Source organism: Gracilinanus agilis, chromosome 5 (assembly GCF_016433145.1).
Source record: "Gracilinanus agilis isolate LMUSP501 chromosome 5, AgileGrace, whole genome shotgun sequence".
In the NCBI taxonomy this organism is placed as follows: domain Eukaryota; kingdom Metazoa; phylum Chordata; class Mammalia; order Didelphimorphia; family Didelphidae; genus Gracilinanus; species Gracilinanus agilis.
Window position 1 is genome coordinate 92,284,013 of NC_058134.1, and position 23,137 is coordinate 92,307,149.

General features: G+C 34.5%; 1 protein-coding gene across 1 annotated transcript in view; it reads left to right on the forward strand.

The window, feature by feature from the left end:
• The window catches only part of PAXIP1 (PAX interacting protein 1), a 127,996-nt gene that overhangs the window by 35,516 nt on the left and 69,343 nt on the right, over window positions 1–23,137 (forward strand). The window contains exons 2-6 of the mRNA XM_044678958.1: window positions 21–373; window positions 5,065–5,199; window positions 8,954–8,997; window positions 12,232–12,295; window positions 20,253–20,366. Of these exons, the coding sequence (XP_044534893.1) occupies window positions 21–373; window positions 5,065–5,199; window positions 8,954–8,997; window positions 12,232–12,295; window positions 20,253–20,366 (710 nt within the window). The remainder of the gene's footprint in view (window positions 1–20; window positions 374–5,064; window positions 5,200–8,953; window positions 8,998–12,231; window positions 12,296–20,252; window positions 20,367–23,137) is intronic.

Consider the following 23,137-nt stretch of genomic DNA (forward strand, 5'->3'; position numbering starts at 1 on the left):
CCTGCGGGGGCTGGGGAAAGGAGGCTGGTCTCGCGCCGGCCTCGCGCCGGCGCAAGGGGCCCCTGGGTGGTTGAAGGAGGAGGGTAAGCGCGAGGGCCGGGCTCGCGCCTGCTCCGCGCTCGCCGGCGGCCGGGCGCGGGGGGACGTGCGGGCGAGGCGAAGCGAGGCAAGGTTCTCTCGCCGCCGGCTCGGGGCTTCGGAGGAGGAGGAGGCGCCGGAGGAGGGGGGGGGGGGGAGCGAACAGGGTCACGCTGGCGCCGTGGACTGCCCAACTCGGGGAAGGGAACGGGAGCGTTTGGGGGCGAGCCGGCTTTTCCTGACTGGTGGAAGCGGCGGCGGCGGCTTCTGCGCAGCAGCCACCTGGGGCCCGAGGGTTGCTTAGTGGGGGCTTCTGAGCCTCTTGTTGCGGGCTGGAGAGCTCGGGCCTAGCAGCCCCCTGACGGCTACCGCCTGACGTCGCGCTTTGGCGGGGGAACCCAGTGCTTTGCTCTATAGTGAGTAGTTCTCCTGTCTCTGCGCAGCCTCCTCTGACTGCGAAATTGGGAGCCTCGTGGGGATGCCTGGGGTGCGGGATCGAGGGATCCCTGTCCTTCCCTAGCGGGTGGTGCAGTTTCTGTGACTGCTCTGGACAGCCTCGGGGGCGGGACAGGACTGATCTCAGTGGTCGGGGTAGGGGTGTGGGGGTGACTGGCCTAGTGGTGGAAAACGACTGGGGCAGATTCTACAAGTGGTGGGAGCACAAGCTTATTGCACTAGGCCAGTAGCTTAGGGCTGGGCACTTGTTTTTAGGAAAATATTTTGGCCACTGTATTTTAACATAATCGATCTCTTTTATAATTCTGTGTGTTTTACGCATCTAAAAATTGACAATTCACCTGACTGCCTAAGAGATGCATGACAAAGGAAGGTAAAGAACTCCTCCTGGGAGTCCTGTTCCTCTCCTATCTTTTATCTAGTTCCTATGGTGTTGGGGGTGCTGTGCTAAGGTTTACAAAGAAAGAAAACAGTCCCTGCTCTTGAGGAACTCTCCAGCAAATGTCAGATCTGTAGGTGTCTTTATTATAGATAGGGTGTGTGTGTTTTGACTGTGCAGATATATATGTTTCTCTAGCCATAACATAGCCAGCTAAAATGAATTCCGTAGTACTTTCTTGCTTAAAAGCAACGAACCAAATTTTACAGAAAATTAGAGGTCATCAGATGGTGAAGAAAAAAAGGTAGTTTAGCTGAATTTTGGCATGACAGGTTTCTCAATAAATTAAAAAAAAAAGTTTTTATGGTCCAGTTAGGAAGTTTTAGAAAAATACTCAAAATAACACCAACAGCTTACTACTGACTATTAATTAATGTATTTTCTCCCATATATAGAACTGAATTATTATCCAGTTTTCTAAGTAATTACCCTTATTAAAAGGACATGATGAGGCTGTACTAGATGATTTCCTGTGATCACTTTTAATTTCTATTCTCTCATTTTTTTTTTAAACCCTTAACTTCTGTGTATTGACTTATAGGTGGACGAGTGGTAAGGGTAGGCAATGGGGGTCAAGTGACTTGCCCAGGGTCACACAGCTGGGAAGTGTCTGAGGTCGAATTCGAACCTAGGACCTCCTGTCTCTAGGCCTGACTCTCAATCCACTGAGCTACCCAGCTGCCCCATTCTCTCATTTTTTGAAACAAACTTTTGTTTGTAATTTATTTTTATATAGATATTTAAAAACGAAATTATTGGTCCTTGCATTAATTAAATGTATTGATTTATCAAGATTAATTTATTTACATTTAATTTAATAAAAATCTACAGTAAGGAAAAAGTAAGACAGGATTCTTTGCTTCAAGAAGGTTACAGTTAAAACTGTTTCCTAAAAGACAGGAGAAAGAAGGGAGAGTTGTTGAATAACTGACATGGTCATATTTTAATGATATTTAGTTTTCCATCATAATTCCTTGTGACAAACTTAAGTACGCTTGGATGGAGGATTCTTCAAGTTGACTTATGAGGTAGATTCAGAGTGTTGTGTTTTGTCTTTAAATTACAGATTAATATTTTCAAGTTTAATGATTTTATAATAGAATTATAAACATTTATATTTGCATGTATTTGACATGTTTTGCATGTATATGACATCAAAGCCACATACCACTTTTGTCTTGTGCCAAAATAAATGTGGGGGTGAAAAATACTGTCTAGTTTTACAGCATGCCACAAACGAGGAAAAAGGACATTTAAAAAATAAAACTTAATGGACATTAGAGTGGGGAGGGAGAACTTTATTATGCACTTTATCATTATAAGTCTTTTTCATTTTGTTTTATTAGAACTTTGACATGTATTTTAAAGGAAGTTAAGCATGATACAGGAAAAAAAACCAGTGGATTTGGAGTCAGTTCATGGGCAAATTATTTCTTTTGCTTCAGTGTTCTCATCAATAAAACAAGGAGGTTAGATTATATAACCTACTAGCTCTAAATCTGTTATCCTAAAGTCTGGTTGAAAATTTAGAAGATTTCTTATGATCTTATGTAACTTTAAATTTTAGAAGTTCCTTCGTTTTCTTAGTTTGAATGAGGTTTGCTATCTTAAGATTTTTTTTTTAAATGAAAATGTTTTGGATTTTCAGGTATTAATTTTTTTTCTTCTTCCTAACCTTCCTTCTTTCCCATTCCCCAAAGGAATAGAAAAACAAACATAGTTAAGCAAAACAAATTCCCACATTGGAAATGTGTGATAATTTCTAATTTAAAAGTTGTCACTTGAGAGATTGGAAAATTGGTAGCACTCCGTAGTAACATACTACTCCTCATCTAGACACTGTACAGGTACAAAATAGGGATTAATACAATTTTGAATTGAATTGAAGAAGGTAGTAGTTTCATAGTATACTGCCTAACTCACAGGTAAAGTACTTTGATTTGATCTTAATTCTGCATTTTAGGAAGGATGTTCACATACTGGAGGGCAAGTAAGGTTTTGAGAGCCTCAAGATTATCATAATCAATTAAAGATGTCCCAGAGAAGAACTTGGGCAATAATTGCTTGTATTCAGTATTCGAAGGTTGACTTGTAGAAAGGTGATATTTATTCTGCATAGCTCTAGAAGACAGATTCAGCTCATTATGAAGGACTTCTTAGTGAATGAAGGTGTGTCCAAAAGTTGGAAGGGGCTGCTCCAGAGGTTGTTAAGGTCCTAACACTAGAGGTCATTTAAGTGGAAGCCTAATAATAATAATATTGAGGTTGTTGTAGAGAATATTCATGTTTCAGATAGGGGTTGGATTGCATCTCTGACTTTCTAGATCTGTAATAACCCAGGGACACATAATGATTAATACTTTTAAGAATTGACAATTACAAGTATCATTGTCTAAATTTAATTTCTTTTTTGTGGGCTTTTGAGAATTCTCTTATAGTCTCTAAGATTAAACGTTTAAATATTATAGCTTTATAAAGGTTATAAATCTTAGCAATTTACAAAATCATTTTTCCTTAATTATTAATGGTACTTCTCAAAATTGTTCATACTTATTTATAAGTGGCAGTTATTTGGAGTTCCTGGAAATTGTAATTCAAAAGAATATTCTATTTATGTGGTATGGAGGTGTGTTTTATACAAACAAAAGAAAGTGCTAAAGAATCCCAAATGAAGCAATTTTCATTCAGCAAATGTATGGAATACTTAGGGAACTACAAATATATATGTACATACATCACATGGATCCTGCCATTAAGACATTACAGTCTCATTGGAGAGATGATGTGATGTGAAAGTCTACGAAAAATTGACAATGCAAGAGTTAAATAACAATCACATACTGGCTTGTAAATTTTTTTTTTATCTATAACTTTTTCATTCATGACTTTACATTTAGAAGAGATAATAGCAGTATGGGACTAAAGTGATCAGAGAGACTTAATGGAAAAGAGAAGTTGTGCATGGCATTCAAGGATAGAGACTAAAATTTTGCAAGATGCAAAAATGATTTATGCATTTTTTTCACCCTAAAGTACCCTGATATTTTAAGATATAAACCTATACAAATGGAATTTTAAAATATGTATATATTTCTCCTTAAAGGTTTTAAATTTGACAATAAAATGGATTCATTTGAATGAGATTCAAGAAATACTTATTACAAAACACTATCATATATATAGTTTGTTGTGGGAACTTAAAGGTGAATAAGGAGATGGAACAATGAAGACTGCTGAACCTGAATTGAAATTCTGGTTCTACTGCAGCTATTGTGAAATGGGGCTCTCTGGTCATTTAACCTCTTATGGCCTCGGTTTCCTCATTTGGAAAATGAGAGAATTTACTAGAAGACTTTAAATGTTCCTTCCAGCTCTAAATCTATGATCATAGCATTTGGCTTTGAGACTGGAAACTACTAAGTAGATGCTGAATACAGAATATTGAAAATGGGGTGGGTTCTTAGAATCAGGAAGTATCTATCTATTTTGTGTCAAGCACTGTGTTGTGCTAGATGTTGAGAAGGATGGATCCAAAGACAAAAATCTTCAAGGAACTTAGCATACTTTTTCTTTTTTCTTTTATCCAGTTCACTCACTTAAAATTGTGTTTGAGGTTAATTTATTTGTTGGGATTATTTAGCATTGAATATCTTGTATTTTCACAAAATACATAGGAAAAATGCTCTTTAAAAAGTATGACCTAGAATATGAGCATATTGTCAAGTAGGGCCCCAACTGAACTAATGTTTCATTTGGTTTGATTATTTGGATTTTATAAGTACAGGTTCAAAAAATATTTCCAAGACTTTCTACACAGTATTTTTTCTATTCTTTCAGAAGTATTTATTGAGCATAGTTGATGTGCTCAATTTGTGGATTATAAAATGTAATGTTATTAGCTTGTTAGCTAATAACAAAGTTATCTCTGTTGTAAAATAGGTCCTATTTTCACATTTTGTATGATTCAGGTTTGCTTATTTTTATTAGAAAATTTTCATTAGAAAGTTAGAATTGAGATTACTGTCATTGTTAATTCAAGTTAAGAATGAAATGAACTACTTTCTATTTCAATGTATATATTATTTTTCTAGGTTATCCAGTTTCTGAAAGCTGGAAAAGCTAAGGAAGTTTCCTATAATGCACTAGCTTCACATATAATTTCAGAAGATGGGGACAATCCAGAGGTTGGAGAAGCTCGGGAGGTCTTTGATCTCCCTGTAGTAAAAGTGAGTAGTAAATATAATTTTTTATATATATTTTACTGATGAATCATTTAGACAAATATATTGAAATCTAAATATGACTCTTCTCAGAGTCCATATAATCGGGATCAAGTTTCTATGTGAGGCCTTATCAGTAATTAAACTTTGGTGGATAATGACATTGTATGTCAAGGTTACCTGCATTATAGATTATACATAGATTTATGGAGTCCTAAAGTTGCCATATCATAGGTGCATTTCACTTCAGCAGATGTTTAATAATGGATAATAGTTTAAATTTATATAGTGGTTTAAAAAAAATTATTAAAGACTTGGTTGTGGATATTTACATTTTACAAATAAGGAAAATAGCATCAGAGAAATAATACAGTTAGTAAGAATTAGAACCAGGGTTTAAAATTCAGATGGCCTGACCTTCCAGAAGGGTTCTTCTCATTTTAAAATGCTGCCTCTTTAAAGTGCTGGATTGAGATTCAAGCCTGCGACTAATAAAACTAATGGATTTCAAGTTTAATATCTTAACTATTTAACTATCCTTGCGTGCTTTGTGCAAAGCATTATGCTTAGCAGTAGGAAAGATGCAGAAATTAAATAGGAAACTATTCCTGGCCTCATGGAGCTCATTAGTCTTCTAAATTACTTTTGGATAAGAAAATAAAAATATCTTCGTAGTTGAACCAAGCTGAAAATTGATTTGGTTCACACCTCCCCCTCCCCACCCCCAATTGTAGCAAGGAAATTTGTTTTGGAAAAGTGGATATATGTTTGGGTATTTTGGAATTATGTAATGAAATGTTTTTGTTTCCATACAGCAGAGTACTTAACTGCTAGAAAAGTGGCTATTCCCTGGGCTTTAGAAGGAAGGAAAGGAGTTTTAGCCTAAAGTTGCCTTCTTTTTGAATTAGGATAATGGGATAATTCTAACCTGGGGATGGGTAGAAGAGCACTTTGTTCACCATTTGCTGTTTCCCTTCTGGATTATGGGACATCACAGGTCTGATCTTGAAATTGGTGAGCTGTGTTTCACCTTGGGGATTGAGGATTTGGTTTGCCCATATAGAGACTTTGTTTAGGAGAAGAGTTTATCAGTAGTGAGTTGCAGTTTTGCTTAGAGTTAGGGTCCATGGCTTAAGGGGTTTGGGGGTGGGGAAGGCAGTATATTTTTCATTGTTTGTAGTCTGTGTCCCATTGACACAGATAACTGAGAATTGGCTAGCTTTTTTTTTTGCCTGTTTCTAGTATGCCAGTATTTATTAAGGGCCATACTGTGTTTCTCCTGATTTTTTATTTTGCAGAATTCTTTGACTAGTAGTTGTAGAATAGCTATTTTAAAATTCTTTTACTCTAATATCTTTCTACCTTCACTTGTCACATGAAGTATTCAGCTTCCTGGGACCATACCTGTTATTTTTTTTTAAACTTCTATTAATCCTGAAAAAATTGGTATATACATAGTTATTGACATGTTATCTCTGAGCTCCTTAAGGGAAAGAACTGTGAGCGTGTGTGTGTGTGTGTGTGTGTGTGTGTGTGTGAGTGAGTGTGAGAGTGTGAGTGACAGCACTCAGTACTGTGCCTTGTATATAGTAAAAAAAGATCTTTGGGTTCTAGTCCTTACTCACCTACCAATTCTATGTCCTTGGACATCAAACAAGATTTTATCTGTTAAGCACAAGTAATAACAAAAATTTGGTCATGAAGATAAACTTCGAGGGTATGAAACTGCTTGAAAAGTGTTAAAATTTCAATGGCATTAGTATTGTAACATTAATTTTTGCCTTGTGTTTAAGTTAATGAAAAGTTCCTAATTGAAGGGATGACTTTTTATAATCTTTAGCAAACAGTGTATTTAAGGTTAAGACAACAAGGAGATAATTTTTAATAACTTGTTAATATTTGTGTAATTTATTTATATTTGATTCTATAAACTTAAAATTTTTAAACTTAAATCTTCCAAGATTTTGATCAGCTAGTTTTATCCCCTCTATTTTTATCTTGCTATAACTCAGTCTTTCATGCTATTCACTACAACTTTTTCCCCCTTCAACACTGAAATCTTTGTTTAGGCCAGTGATGTGCAAACTACAGCCCAAGGGCCAGATGCAAGGGGGTGGGGCTAAAATTCTCTATCCCACCAGCCCACTGACATTATTCCTAATCAGAATACAATGAGTAGGAAACAATACAATGAAACTTGGAAAGAGTTGCCTTAGAAATAGATTGACAGATAAACATTTCCTTTCCTTTGGCCCCCTCTTTAAAAAGTTTGCCCATTGCTGGTCTAGACCATCTTTAATATAAATTATCTTTTTTTTTTTTGCTAAAGCTGTTTTTTTTTTTAAACCCTTACCTTCCACCTTAGAATTGGTATCAGTTCCAAGTGGTAAGGGCTAGGCATTTGGGGATAAGTGACTTGTCTAGGGTCAAACAGCTGGGAAGTGTCTAAGGTCATATTTGAACCCAGGACCCACCCCCACCCCCACCCCTCAGGCCTGGCTTTTTATTCACTAAGCCATGTTAATTCCCCCAAGCTTTTTGCTTTTTAACACTTGAAGGATAGATGCACTGCGGGGAAAATGTACTATGTTTGTAAAGTAATGGTTGAAATAGTATGATGTTGGACATAATTTTATTTTCCCTATTTGACTATATTTCCTTGTGACAAACTACAATTTTTCAAGCTTTTTGAGGGCAGGTATGTTTTTCTGTTTGTATCCTCTGTTCCTTTCAAGTTGTAGGCCTTTACGAACAAATTTTGTAAAATTCTTACTGTATGCTGGGCACTGGGGGATATAAAGACAAAAATGGAACATTCTTTGCCTTGTGATATTTGTAAAGTACTTAGTACAACACCCAGAACATAGTAGGCAATATCTCACTGCTTATTTCCTTCCCTCTTGATAGCTTACATTCTATTGAGAGATACCACATGCATACATAAGTATATGCAAAACCAAAAAATAGAGAACTTTTAGAGGGGAAGCACCAGCAGCTGGGGATGGATGGGAATCAGGAAAGGCCTATTGTGGAGTGGCACTTGAACTGAGTTTTGAAGGAGATTAAAGATTTTAAGAGGTGAAGGCGAAAGTGAAAGAGGGAGGAGGGCATTCCAGGAATGGAGGACATCTGGAAAGGTAGACTGTAGTCAGATTGTGAAGAACTGTAAAGCCAAATAGAAGAGTAATCTTAGAAGTAATAGGGAACTACTGGGATTTATTGAGCAAAGATGTGATGTGATTGGACCTGAGTTTATGAATATCACTTTGGCTATGGTTAAAGAAAGAAGATAAGATATGATTAAAGGAGCAAGCTGCCAAAGAAGACAGGAATGGATAAAATTCAAGGAAGATATAAGGACCAGACCTTCTACTTAAAGGGAAAGGGAAGTGATGGTATAGGAGACTTTAAGGGACATAGTTTGGAACACTATGCAGAATGTGATAGGGTTATCAGTTATAAAGGACTTCTGAACAGGAGTTAAGGACAACTTAGGCCTGAAAGAGAATTGACCATTGTCAAGTGACCAGTGGGGAATTTTAGAAAAAAACTTAGTGAAATCTGTACTCTCTGGTCAACACTGGTCCAATAACAACTACTCTTTGAATATGACCTTTCTGCTAGTTGTGCACATACAGCTCTAATTATTGTTTAACTGTAAATGTTTTTTAGGAGAACAATGTTAGTAAAACATGAGATTTTATATTTGTTTAAGTTGCAAAAAGATTTTAACTACATTGATTTTTCTTTTGTCTTTTAGCCTTCCTGGGTGATTTTATCTGTTCGATGTGGAGCTCTTTTGCCGTATCCTTTTAAGGGACAAGGGAATAAACATTAAAATTGAAATTATAATAAATTTTTGATTAATAGTTATAGGTAGACTTTATAGTTTGGAATTATTTCCAGTTCTGTACTCCATTTCTTTCCATTCCATATGAAAATTTTAGTTACTTGGTGTTTACTACTAACTTAAACAGGAGACAAATAAAACTATATTACTGATTATTTACATCTTTTATGGATGATTGGGTTAGGGTAGAGAAAGTGAAAAATAATTGAAGTTTCATTTGTTATATTCCACCTTTTAATTATATTGACCCAGAAGATTAATAATAGTGATGATAAAATGTAAAAATTTTGTCTTACCATTTTCCCATAGTTTGGAAAGAATTTCAGCCAACTTTTCTCATATCTTATAAAATGGAAGGTGGTGTTAGTGTTATATATAGTAAAAATGGATTTTTAAAGTATTTGCTACAAAATTTCCAGTGATGTTTCTAGCTCTTGCTATATAATTTCCAAAACCACCTTTTTTTTTACCTAAAACAGAACTGGATATTCAATCTATATTTACTCCTCCCCTTGCATAATTCTTTGTCTAGGTCAGTGATTCCCAAAGTGGGCACTGCAGTGATCCAGGGGGTGGTGATGGCCACAGGTGCATTTATCTTTCCTATTAATTGCTATTAAAATTTTTTAAAAATTAATTTCCAGGCGGCTAAGTAATATTTTTTCTGGAAAAAAGGGAGGTGGTAGGCCAAAAAAGTTTGGGAACCACTGGTCTAGGTTTAACTTCTTTTAGGATCATGTTTTGCTTCTTAATTTCATTTGCTTTCACTTCTTTCTCCTGTTCTATTTCTAATCTCTTTTGTGATCCTCATCCCATTCCTTCCTTGTATCTGTCCCTAGTGTCTTTATAATTCTGTTCTTAGTTGCTTCCTTTTTCCCTACATGAATATCCTTAAGGAAAATCCACTGTGAAAATTTCCACAAAGCAAAATAAATTCTAGAAAACACTATTTAAAAGAAGTCTCAGATATTGTATAAAAGATGTAAAAGTCAAAGATGTTTACCTAGAAAATGTTTTAAAGAAATCTGATCTATCATCTTCCACCTTAAATTTTATTTATAAGATTCCTCCATGATATTCATGAAGGAAACAAGTCCCAGAGAAATTGTATTTTCCTCAAATCATAGATCACAGACTTTAGGATTTAAAGTAAACTTAGTCCAACTCTCTTATTTTAGAGGTGTGCCAGACAGCTCATATGAATGCATTTTGTTTTTCTGTGTAGTATCACAAATGGAAAAATAGGGATCAGCTGTCATATGTAAATTTCTATTGGACACTTGAGAGACAGCTTCATGTTCTCTATATATATGTACTGAACAGTATTGGACTTGGAGTCAGGAAGGCCTGAGTTCAAATATAGCAGCAGACTCTTAGTAGCCATCTGACTCTGGGAAAGTCACTAAACCTCTCTCTTTTTTCTCTTTCATCATCTAGAAAATAAGTGGATTGGATTCACCCATTCTAGCTCTAAATCTAATATGATCTGATGATTTAAGATTAATAGAGCAAATACATCCTCAAAAAAACCACATTTCTTATTGTCATTCCTAGATAAGAAACACTTAAAAGTGGGAGAACTCCAGACCAAGAGTGAGGATTCTAGTCCTTACTTTGCTGTAGATTAAACTGTGTGACAGAGGGCAATTAACAGGTACTACTTGTGTTAAGTGCTGGGCATACAAAGACCAAAGCCAAACTTATCTCTGCCCTAAAGGAATTTACATATATGGGTCTAGACAGGATATAAATGACAAGGTAATAGAGGTATTAACATTTTGGTAAATAGAGGAGTCTTAAAGGAATCTAGGGATTCTCAAGGGCAGGGGCAAGGTAAGAGAACATTCTGGGCATGGGATAACCTCTATAAAGGGAGTAAGAAGAGAGAGCATTTTGTGCTTGATTGAATACAGGTAGGTATTAGGTGGATCAGACTTCACTTCTGTAAAGTAAAGTAGTTGGCATGATTTTCTTTAAGGTTGTTTCATGGAGAAAGAAAAGTCTTCTGTTTGGAAGTCCTATGCACCTTTTTAAAATTAATCCAAAAATTACTTAGGTTAGTAAGTTATCTTCCTTGAGTCAATTTCTGTAATGGCTATATTTCTCATGGAGACTTTGAGGAAGTAAAGAGGGGATCTTCAGGTTATTTGCTGTGCCAAGGCACTCCAGGGTTTGCTTCTGATAGGATTTAGACTCCTTTGATCTCTGAATCTCTAGGGAACAATATCTCATTAACTCCTATATTGGAGGAATCAGATCTTTGATAGATGGAACTAGAACATAACTATAAAAGTAGGTGGCCTGTGATGAAATTGTTTAAAGCTGCCTGCCCTGCTTAGCATCACCCAATACTTTCTCATAAGAAGCCTAGAAATGGAAAAAGTTGAAAATCTCAAGTTCATCTTTTTGTCTTCCTATATCAAAATATGGGTTAGTAACTTGTCTCCTTAGTGAAAGAATAAGTTTCTAAAATTAACCTTTTAATTAGAGATGTAACATTTTGAAAAACAACTAATTTTTCTTGAGTAGAATTTTAGAAAGGTACTTTAGAGGCTTAGTTCACTCCCTTCAATTTATACATTACGAAATTCGTTATGTGACATATTAGTTACATAGCTATTTTAATGGCAGATGTCAGACTAGAACCCTGGCTTGTAGTTCAGTGCCCTGTCTATGAATAGTTATATTTTTATTCCAAAAAAAAAAAACTGTTCCATTTAACATGTCTTTTAAAAAGTTGCTACAGTTCTAAGTTTAATAAAGTATGTACTTATTTTGTATATATATACATATATATATATATTGTTAGGATTAAATTTATTCCCATGACATTGTATGATTCAATTCTTATACCATATAGGAAAGTGGTTCAGTTTTTGTAACTTGCTTTATTGAGGGAATCCTCTATCTGCCCCTCCCCCCCACCTGTTCCAACTGCCCATTTTCTCTTTATTGTACAAGCTTCTGCTCTTTCTCATTGTATTTACTTTAGCACTTGAGCTCACTGTGGCTGAGCATTCTTCTTTGCTTACTTTCCACCCATTTCTTCCATAAAGACATTTTGGGGGTGTTTTTTTTTTTTTTTTTTTGAAAGGGGAAGGAGAAAATAGTCAAACGTTAAACGATGCTTGAGACTTGAAACATACTGTGGTTTTGTCGTATTGTTAATCTTAATAGCCGTTATCCAGAGTGAATGGTTTTTCTCCAGAATCTTGTCAGATCTTTTTTGGAGTCACTGCCTGCCTTTCTCAGGTAAGCATCATTTTGAATGATGGGTATTTATAACCCTAATTTAAGACATTTCTGAGGATTTTTAAAAAATGTTTGAGATAATAAAAATCTGAAAAATTTTAGAGTAGATATTTATTAAGTTGAATATTTAAAATAGATTTGCAAAATATTTTGAATCATGTGAATAAATGTTTATTTTTATTATGAAATGTATTTTTTGCTGGGTGAAAGGTTTCTTTAGGAGGGGATCATATTAGCCTAAATAATTGAATAGATATGTTTATTATTGATTATTTGAAAGTGATACACAATTCAGACTGTAGCTAGCTGTTTGGAATCTGGGGAAATTTTTAAGCCTAATCTTGAAATTTTACCTTGTTGTTCTCAATAAAATTTTCTATGGTATTTAAAGAGCATAGAAGATTGAGAGTAGAACTTAGATTTTTTTTTTATCTTTAATTTTTAGATAGATTAGCAGCTCATAAAAAGTTGGTTTGATTAATGTAAAAAATAAAATTAATATGTAATAACTTTTAAATTATTACGGTTTTGTAACCACATGGCCATGCTAGCTTAGGCTGTTCAAATAGTCTGCTCCAAGCCGCCATAGTAAGGAAAGTGGACTGGGAACACCAGCCCCTCAATTTTATCCTGTCTACGTCAGCATATAATGACAGGAAGCCAGTGGGTTCATGGGAAATGTAGTTCAAAGATCCTCAGATTTCCTATAACACATTCCCCCCTGAGATTCACGGAAGCCTGGTCTCTGATAGATCTTGTAAACAACCAACTTTTAAATTAAAGTAATTTGGGGAGTAAAAAAAAAACAAAACAATGATCCAATGATTGATAGGCACATTGACAAAAAGCCAATTGGGGGCAGTCCCCTTTCACAGAAGAGTATACATTCAAAACAAATGCATTCAATTTCCCACAGTTTAATCATCTGCACCCCAAAGTTCATTGTGGGTCTTCTTGATACAGTGTAGGGTCTCTGCATCTTCATGGTGCCTTCTCCATATAGTTCATTTTCTGGATTTGGGGAGGTAACAAGTTTCTTATCCTGAAATTACTCTCAAACGAATTTAAACTTTGCATTATAGGATAATACATAGCCCTCGGAGGAGAATAATAACATATTGCTAATTGTACTCTGCTTCTTGTTTTTGCCCGATGTTAAAAGAAATAAATTTGATGCTTAAATACAGGCAGAAGTGGATTTAATTATTATTAGTGTGATTTGATAATTTTATTCTAAATATCTAAAGTTCTTTTAAAAGACGAAATCCCCCCTGCCCTCCCACTTCGTGTAGCTCCTGAGAGCATTAATTTTGAAAATATAGATAATAGCTTTGATCTACCCATAACCAGTTATTTGGGGTCATTTATCAATGGGACAATTTTATTTTCTTTTAAGAATAATCTGCTTAAGCAACAAAATTTCATGAACTATTTTCATTTTACAGTTGAGGAATTGGGTTTAAACCCTATCTAGGTTTCTATGGCAGCCATTTATCTTGCCTGGCCTTTGGTTTTCTCATCTTTTAAATGAAGAGGTTGGAATAAGATGATTTCTAAAGTGTTTTACAGTTCTAAATGGATGGGCATGGGGTTATATCAAAATGTAAAATGTCTATAATACTTATTTGTTATTCTCTCTATGCTGCCTTCATTTTTCTTTGTCCATTTGTCTGTATTTGTTAATGCATTTTCCCTTTTATGTTGTAATCTGTGTATATAATTTTGTTTCTGTTTATATTTTTGGGGTCCAGTATTATTATTCTTTCTTAGAACTTGTGTATTTTCGGTATTTTTTTAATTCCACAGATTTGCAGTTTCACTAGTATACTTTTATCCCCCATCCTAACCAATATTAATTTTGGGGGGCATTTTAACCTTAAGAAAAAAAGATTTTGGATGTCTGACATAGGAATAAAAATTTTTTAGTTTTGAGGTTGATATAACTTTAATTTCTACAGCTGATGATGGTATTTAAAAGTAACCATTTTGACAACCTTAGAATACTGTATTAAAAATAGATGGTATATTTTTATTAGCATACAATCTTTCCATTTATTGAGGTTTTTTTTTTTAACTCTTCTGTCTTAGAATTGATATTAAGTATTGGTTCCAAGGTAGAGAAGTGGTAAGGGCTAGTCTGTTGGGGTTATCTTACTTGCTTAGGGTCACATTTGAACCCAGGACCTCCTCTCTCTAGGCTTGACTCTCTTAGCCACTTGAACCACCCTAGTTGCCCTATTAAATTATTTTTAATGTATGAATTCCAGATTCATAAGTTTATTAGAGTCCAAAGGAGAAGAGATTGATGTTAAATATATTTAATGGAGCCTGTGTCAAAGAGTTAGGTTATTATGACTAGAATGAAAAGCCTCATGAAAAGCTTAACATGAAGAAACTGAGAGTTTGAAAATCTACTTTGTGTTTCTTATGTCAGGCTCTGAGGGAAAAGGATTTTATAAGGATTTTTATAGGTAAGAATGGGCCATACTGACAAGAATGTATTTTTATATTTATTCCTGCTAAAATTTCAGTCTTGTCTTTGTTTTCAAAAATCATTTACAAGATTATAAAATATGCCAGACATGGCTGGCTTAATAGATCATAAGAAAAAGATATAGGAAATTTAGTTTGCTATAAGTTCTAGGTTAGTATATTATGTAATAATGAGTTTTTAAAAAGCCTTTATAATTTTAGGCTACTTTTCTAGAAATATAATGTCAAAATCAAGAAAAGTAATGGTCACATTACATTTTATACTCTCATCTGGAGTAGTGTGTTCAGTTCTGGACACTAGATTTTAAGAGAAATTGACAAATGATTGTACTTCTAGAGGAGGAGATGAGCAAGGTGATGAAAAATCTAGAAACCTTGTCACATAGAGATTTATTGAGAGAATGAGGGAAAATTTTAGCTTGAAGAAAAGACCAGGAGAAACCTATAGCTGTCTTTGAGTATTTGAAAGGCATCTTATGGAAGAAGCAAAAAACTGATTATATAATATGTTGTTTTTATGGGGTAGAACTCTAGGACCAATATACAAGGAAACAATTCTAGTGGTTACATTTCTAGCAATTAAGCTGTCTTATATTAGAATGTACTTAAAAAAAAGAAAAGTAAACCTATTGTCAATGGTTTGCATGTGGGCTAAGGGAGTGAGAAATATCACCTTCCTTTCAGTGAATTTTGATTATTGGAAGAATAAGCAATAGATTAAAAATTGATCTGGAATAAAAGAATTTGTAGAGTTTCACCAAAAGAGAGAGTAAAAAGCCTGCGGAAAGTTAAATGGGTAACTGAGACTTGTTATGGGATCAAATGGCCATGGAGGGAAGTAGGTGTAAAGTGAGCTCTGAATGATGATTATCGAGAACAGAAATGAAAGAAGTTTTTTGGTGGAAGGTACAAGTTAGAAGTTCAGGAGAAAGAAACTGAAACAACAAGGAATTGGGGGAACTAGGGTAACTAAAGATAATTGGAGAAAAATATAAAAGCACATAGATACATATACACCACAAGTTCATCATTTGTTTGGCAGTACTTAGAGATTTTTTTTGTTTGTTCCTGTTTCTCCTTTTCTCCTCTCCCCCCACCAGGATGTTGATATGAATTGGGTCACTGTGCTGAAATTTTTGAGATTTTCCAGGGAAGTGGAGGAGGAGGAGGAGGAGGAGGTCCCAGTGGAAGAGTTTTTTGCTCCCCAGTGGAAGTTTGAAGATAATTCTGCCTTCTCTTTATCCTGGGGTTGATATATGCTGGTATTGTGTTCTAAAATGTGCTAAGATGATTAACAGGCTAGATAAGGACCTTAAATAAGGTCTAGAAGATTAAAAACAAATTTGCCTTCCATGTCTTTATATCTCTATCAAAAAAGTATTCCTTGACTGCCTACCAGTGTCTTGGACTATGTTAGTTAGGCACTTTGGCAAATACATATTTTTTAAAAGCCTTTTTGAGTCCTTGTGGGATGATTTAGAAAGAATAACCTAATATATTAAAAAATTTGTGATACATAGAATATGCATGACAAAAGACTAGTAAAAGGAAAGCCAAGACATGGAGAATATTGTGAACTGGGGAGTAAGATGAAAAAAAGGAAATAAGCAATGCTGACTTAGAGGGAGGTAGTAGATGGTAGTCAGGTAAGGTTGTGGGCAGATTATTATAGAAGACATTTGTAAATTAGTTTGAGGAATTTTCATTTTAACTGATAAAACTTTTGGGAGAATTATTGTAGATTTTTGAGTAGAGGAGTAAAATATATTTTGATGGTGGCATTTATGGTGAACAGGAGGAAGGAGGACAAATTAACTTTTAGACAGACTAAAAGATAATGCATGTGAAAAGTTGAAGGCTTGAACAGTGGCAGAACTTTGGGGAATAAAGGAAAAAATTGATAAATTGAAGAAAAAACTAAAACAACTCCTTGCTCATTTCTCTCTTAGCAGACTACTTCACTGAAAGAAAAAGACCACGTATTCTTTCCCCATACTCTTATTATTACTTCACAGCTTTTTCACATTGTCCCTTACTGCTTTATTCCAGACTTTGAGGGATCATAATCCTTTTTTTTTTTTTTTTCTGAGACCAATACTTCTCCTTGTTCTTTTCGATTCTTGGCTCCTTTGGGAACATCCTCTGCCAGTTTATTCCCTCTCTTGTAAGTCCCATCTTATCTACTGCCTCTTTCCTTGCTGCTTAAAAATATGATTTCCCCATCCTTAAAAAACATTCACTTGATTTTGCTGTCTCTTAAAGCTATTGTCTTGTGTCTCTTCTTTCTCTCACAGCTAAACTCTTAGAATCACATGTTACTTGAATACTCTCTGCTTTTTTGCTGTTCTCTCTTTTCAGCTCTCACAGTCTGGATTCTGACCCTACCGTGTTATTGAGAGTGCTCCCCAGTAATTTCTCTGATGGCCTTTTTCTAGTTGTAAGCCTTTTTGATTTTTTTTGCTTTTGTGACACTTCTCTCTCTTAGTTTTCTTCCTATCTGACTTCCCTCTCTTTGTTGTCTTTTGCTGGATCATTATCTATTTCCCACCCATTGTGTGGATGTCCTCTAAGGATCCCCTCATGGATTCTCTTCTTTTCTGATACTCTGAGTGATCTTCAGTTCCCATGATTCATTTATCTCCTTCTAGATGATTCCCAAATCCATATATCCAACCCTAACTTTTTATCTTAAACCTAATTTCCACATTAATAATGCTCCTGAACATCTCCAACAGGAAGTTCCAAAAGTAAATCTCATTATTGTTTTTCCTAACCCTCCCTCTCCTCTATTGAGGACACCATCATTCTTCCATCTACCTAGCTTTATAGAATCACCCTTTATTAAAAGGTGTCCCAAAAAGTCTTAGTGCCATTTAAAACCATTAAATCTTAACACTTCCCTAAGACTTTAAGAACACCATATATTTCTTCCCCTTTATCCCCCAATTAAGTTAGTTACCAAGTCATATTAATTCTATCCCTACAGCATTTTTCATGGCCACTATCCTAGTCAGAGCCCTCTTTATCTCTTTTGGACTATTTTCAATAACCTAATTGGCCTCTATTATCTTCCCTCTCTAGTCCACAGTTCTGCCAAAATATTACTAAGGTACAGATCTGTCCATGTCATCCTTCTGCTTGCGACTTCATTTTTGCTGCTAGGATAAAATAAAAACTCAATTTGCCATTTAAAGCTCTTTCCCATCTGAATTCTACCTACTTTAATGCATTTAATTATTCCCTTTACACATACTACATTCTAGTCAAACTGAGCTACTAGTTTCCTGAACATAATGTTTCAAGCCCCTTCTCCATGCTTTTGGACAATCTGCCTCTTGTTCATTTCTGTCTGTTAAAATCTGTAGTTCCCGTTAAGATCCAGCTTTTGTGCCACCTATAGTACAAAAACATTTAAAGGTTCTCCTGTACCTCCCCGACCCCACTGTTAGTGCTTGATCCCTTTTGAAATTATTGTGCGTTTACTTATTTGAAAATATATTGTGTATCACCAGCTTCCTATTGCATTTGACTTTGTATCCCCAGCAATAACATAATGCTTTTGTATACACAGAATAGGGACTTGATGAGTGTGTATTTAACTGAATTGAACTCCTCATCTTACAGATAAAATGATTTAGTCACATAACTGATCATTAAAAATTAATAACTAATCAACTAGAATTAAGTAGCTAGCTAATAGTAATATCCTACTTAAAGAGTTTCACTAGAATTCATATTCCTTTCATGTACCCTAGGTGATAAGGAGAAATTCCTATAGAGTATTGGTTTGGGGTGCAAAGCTGACATCCAAATTGTAGGCTAGTTACTTTGTTTTCAAACTTGTTTTCTGCAGTCATGATCTGTTATATATAGCTGTGTATATTTGAATCCTGGCTCCAATCATAACTTGTGACATGACCATGAGTTTCCTTTTTGTGTTCTCATCTGTAAATTGAGGATATTAATATTTTAGAACTACCTAGTCACTGAGGCCAAGACTTCATAATATAATAAGATTCTGTAGTATTGATAATACTTTTAAAAGGCAAGTTAATTATGATGGCATTCAGTTCAATAATGATTAATAAATACATCACATAATTTGCAGATTATTTTTATTAGTTTAGTAAAAAGTACCAGGTAGTAGCATAATATGTACCATTTTGAATTTAGGTTATCTTTGAAAATGATTAAAAAACAGTACAAGACATTCTTTGATGACTTTGAATAAGAAAATATTAATTAAAAGTTTAATGAAATACATTTTTTAAGTTTTGTTATTAGTATTTTCTTTGTAATTATTTAATATTTAAATGAAGTAATGCAAAGAGAAGAATAAAAAGATAGGGTAGAAGAATTTCTTGCTGCACGGTAAAGGTTCTACCATGAATACCAGGAGTTGTAAAAAAAGTTTTCATAAGAAATGAGATTTAGAGGCAGCTATTAAAGAAAAAGCAGAGCAAATAAACAAGTTTTTAAGAATGTGGAGAAACTCAGTGGATGATGTTTAACCATTAAAAATAGACATAGATTTTAAGATGTTCATGCAAGTGTATTTGTTTGTAGTTGTCATATATGTGTTCATTTAGAAAGTTGAGCATCTATGTTTCAAACAGATGTTTTTAGAAGTTTGGAAATTGAAGTCAGGTTTATGAAAAATATATTCATTTCTATTCCTTCATTTCCATTTAGCTCACTAGTGGTTTAAATATTTTCTCTGTCAACTCTCACACTTCTTTATAGATATTTGAAGGACTCATTCTATACTTAAATTTATTTTTATTATATGAAGACATGGCAGAAAAATTAGTTGTGTGAATATGATAGGAGAAGGTGAATGGGATAGGGTGACTGTGGAGGGGGGAAGTATGTATAAAAAGTGAATTCTGAGTGATGATTATGGAGAACAGAAATGAAAGAAGCTTTTTGGTGTAAGGTACATGTTAGAAGTCCAAGGGAAAGAAACTGAAACAGCAGGGAGTTGGGGGAACCAGGGTAATTAAGGATAACTAGACTAAAATATATAAAACATAGTTTCTTAGACATACACACTACAAGTTCATCAGGCTTATTTACAGCTTATTATTTATTGCTTTTTTTCTGTCAACTTCTCAAAATAAAATTGAATCAGTACTTTTATCAGAGCCTATTGCTGCAGGTTACAGGTTTTTTTGGTCACTTAACATTTAACCATAAATATGTAGTTCATTTAAGTTAATCTGAATGATTATGTAACTTAAAAAAATGTTCCATTTGAAGTGAACCCTTTTAGAATATTTTCATTATATTAAGTGGTTAAGAAAACATTTTCCTATTTACTTTTTAGGTTAGCTAAGAAGGAAATGATGTATTTTAAAAGAGATATTATTTCTTAGTGTTTTTAACAAATAAAAGAAAGCATGATAGCTAAAGAAAAATGTCAATTATATAGCTCTGAAAGTCTTTATTTTTAACTTTCTATTAGATTTCATCAGAAGACCGAAGTGCGCTGTGGGCTTTGATTACGTTTTATGGGGGGGATTGCCAGCTGAACCTCAATAAGAAGTGTACTCATTTGATTGTACCAGAACCAAAGGGGGTAAGAGTCTTCCATGTATAATCCTTTTTTTTTATATAGCACTGAAGTATTCCTAAATACTTTTCTTCATCTTTGAAGGTTCTCTTCAATTGTTCATTAGATTCAGCTGATTGCATTTGCATCTTTCATATTTTTCAAATTGTTACTCTGATACTTGCTTTTACATTTCCAAAAAACATTTTAGTTTTTGTTGTTACTTTTGCATCTTTGCATTTTTAATTTAAGTAAAGTTATGTATTATAGTACTTGGCTATTTATTAGTTATGCATTAGAGTATTTTGTTAGAATCTCTGCTTTATAAATCTCTTGTTTAAAACAATTATTGCATACACATGAATTGTCTTCTGGGGTGAAGGAAAGACAGTTTTTGACATTAGCAGATCTTTTCCTTGAATGTTAGTGAAATTTGAAAATTTATTGTATATTAGCAAAAAACATTCTATCTGCTTATTGCAAAAGTTTTAAAGGTTGGAACTTGATTGTCAAAATAGAAATTAAATGAAGTGTTTGGATTTTTAAATTAATAATTGGTAATAGATAATATTTTATAAATGTTGAGATTATTTAAGAAAAACTTGTTTTTTGGTGTTTTGATATTTTAAATTTTATCTTTTTTAAAAAACCCTTACCTTCTATTTTAGAATCAGTACTATGTATTGATTGATTCTAAGGCAGAAGAATGATAAGGGCCAGACTGTGGGGGTTAAGTGACTTGCCCCAGATCACACAACTAGGAAGTGTGATGCCAGATTTGAATACAAGAATTCCTGTCTCTGGGCCTGGCTCTCAATCCACTGAGCTGCCTGTCTGCCTTCCAAAATTCAACTTTAGACAAACAAAACTTTTAAAATAATTCCAATTAATGACCAATTATTTTCAAAAAATTTATGTATGTATGTAATTTTGGATTAATAAGTTTGCCTTTTCCTTTTCTTTGATTCTGTATCTGAGACAATTAAGACTTTTTAAAGAGTGTTCTTTTTGTTATGTAGCTTATTTTGCAGTGATGACAAAAAATATAGGGGGCTATAATGGATTTAATGAATGAACTGAATAAATGAAAAAAACATTTACTTAGCACTTAATATGTACAAAATACTAGTATACTGGGGATATTGCTCTCTGAAACCAATGTGACTTATTCCATAGTCTGTATAGTATCGGAAAAGGTATCATATTAAATCAGGTGACTGAAAAGCCCAGGTTTGAATTCTGGCTTGTTTGCCTCTGAACTGGCTGACCTTTGGTAAATCACTTTATTTTTCATGGTCTCCTTTCTCTCATTAGCAAAATGAGAGGTAGGGGCATGATGATCTCCAAGGTCCCTTTCAGTTAATTTTACAAATCATACCTTAGTCTTTGAACTTGATTTTCAATCATTTTGCCTTGTTCAGTATGATTTTTCTTAACTTCTTTGGAATAAAATCCAAATGCATGTATTTTCCCATGAAAATTATAATAAACTCTTCAGGAGAGGAATCAAATAATGCTAAATGAATTCATCGAACTTCAGTTTGAAATTTGGCTTGAAGTCAAAGCTCTTATTACCAAACCTTTTTGGTTTTGGTATTCCCAACTGATTCTTCACCTAAGAAATAAGAACACTTTTATTTTCTGATTCTCCATCATCCCTTTTCTCACCTGAACCCCCAGCAGTGCTTGTTATGTACTCTAGGGCACAAATTCATTTTAAAATTGAATTAGAATTACTTTTGTGTTGAGCTATCATGACACTTTGAAGTAGCTCCCTGGAATAGTTACTAAATTTTAGTAATTCCGGTCCTAATGGCAAATATTGTAGTTCTGAAGTTATTTATAAGTATCTGCTTTAATTTCAATGCATTTATTCAATGTCGTGCCAATTGTGTAAAAAAGTGCTGGTGCTAGCTCCTGGGAGCTTGCAGCTTGTACACAGATATATAAAGCAAGATAATCTTAGGAAGAAAAGAGCAGTCGTCATGGGGAGAACAGGGAAAACTTCAAGAAGTAGTGCCCAATCTTTGAGGAAAGATAAGGGTTCTGAAAGAAAGGTAGAGGTAAGGATGGAGAACATTTCAGGCAAGCTTAAGTGAATTCATGAAGGCAGAAGATGAAGTTTCTAAAGATACAGAGGGCAGCTAGTTGCTTAGTTTGGTTGGAAACTACATGGAATAGTGTGAAATAAGACTGAAGAAGTAGCTTGAGGAAGCTCTTAAATGTTGAGATGAAGACACTGCATTTTATCCTAAGAAGGTTTTTGAGCAGGGCAAGTGATGATAAAAAATTGTACTTTAGGAACATTATTGTGTCAGCTTTTTGAGAGATATGCCAGGGAAGAAAATGGAAATAGGTAGGCCAATTAATTGGACTATTTAAACATAGTCCTGTCAAAGGGGATGAGGACTTAAAACTAAGATGTAGTGTCATTGTGAATAGGAGGAAATACTGTGAATGTAGAATTGGAAAAACATGGCAATTGATAGGATATTGGGGATCAAAGAAGGAGAAATATGAATTTATGTGCCCAGGTAATATGGGAGAGAATGGTAATGATTTCATCAGAAACAGTGACATTTGGAAAGAAGGAGGCTTAAGAAGGAAGACAAGTTTGGTTTTGGATCTTTGGTGGCATCCAGGGTGAATTGCCCAACAGGTAGGTCCTGATGATAACTTTGATGGTTAGGATCACAAAGGGACTTGTAACTGTATAATGTCATTTCATCTAGTGCCTTCATTTTATAGATAAGGAAGCTGATACCCAGGGAAGTCAAGTGCTTAGCCCAAGGTTGTCC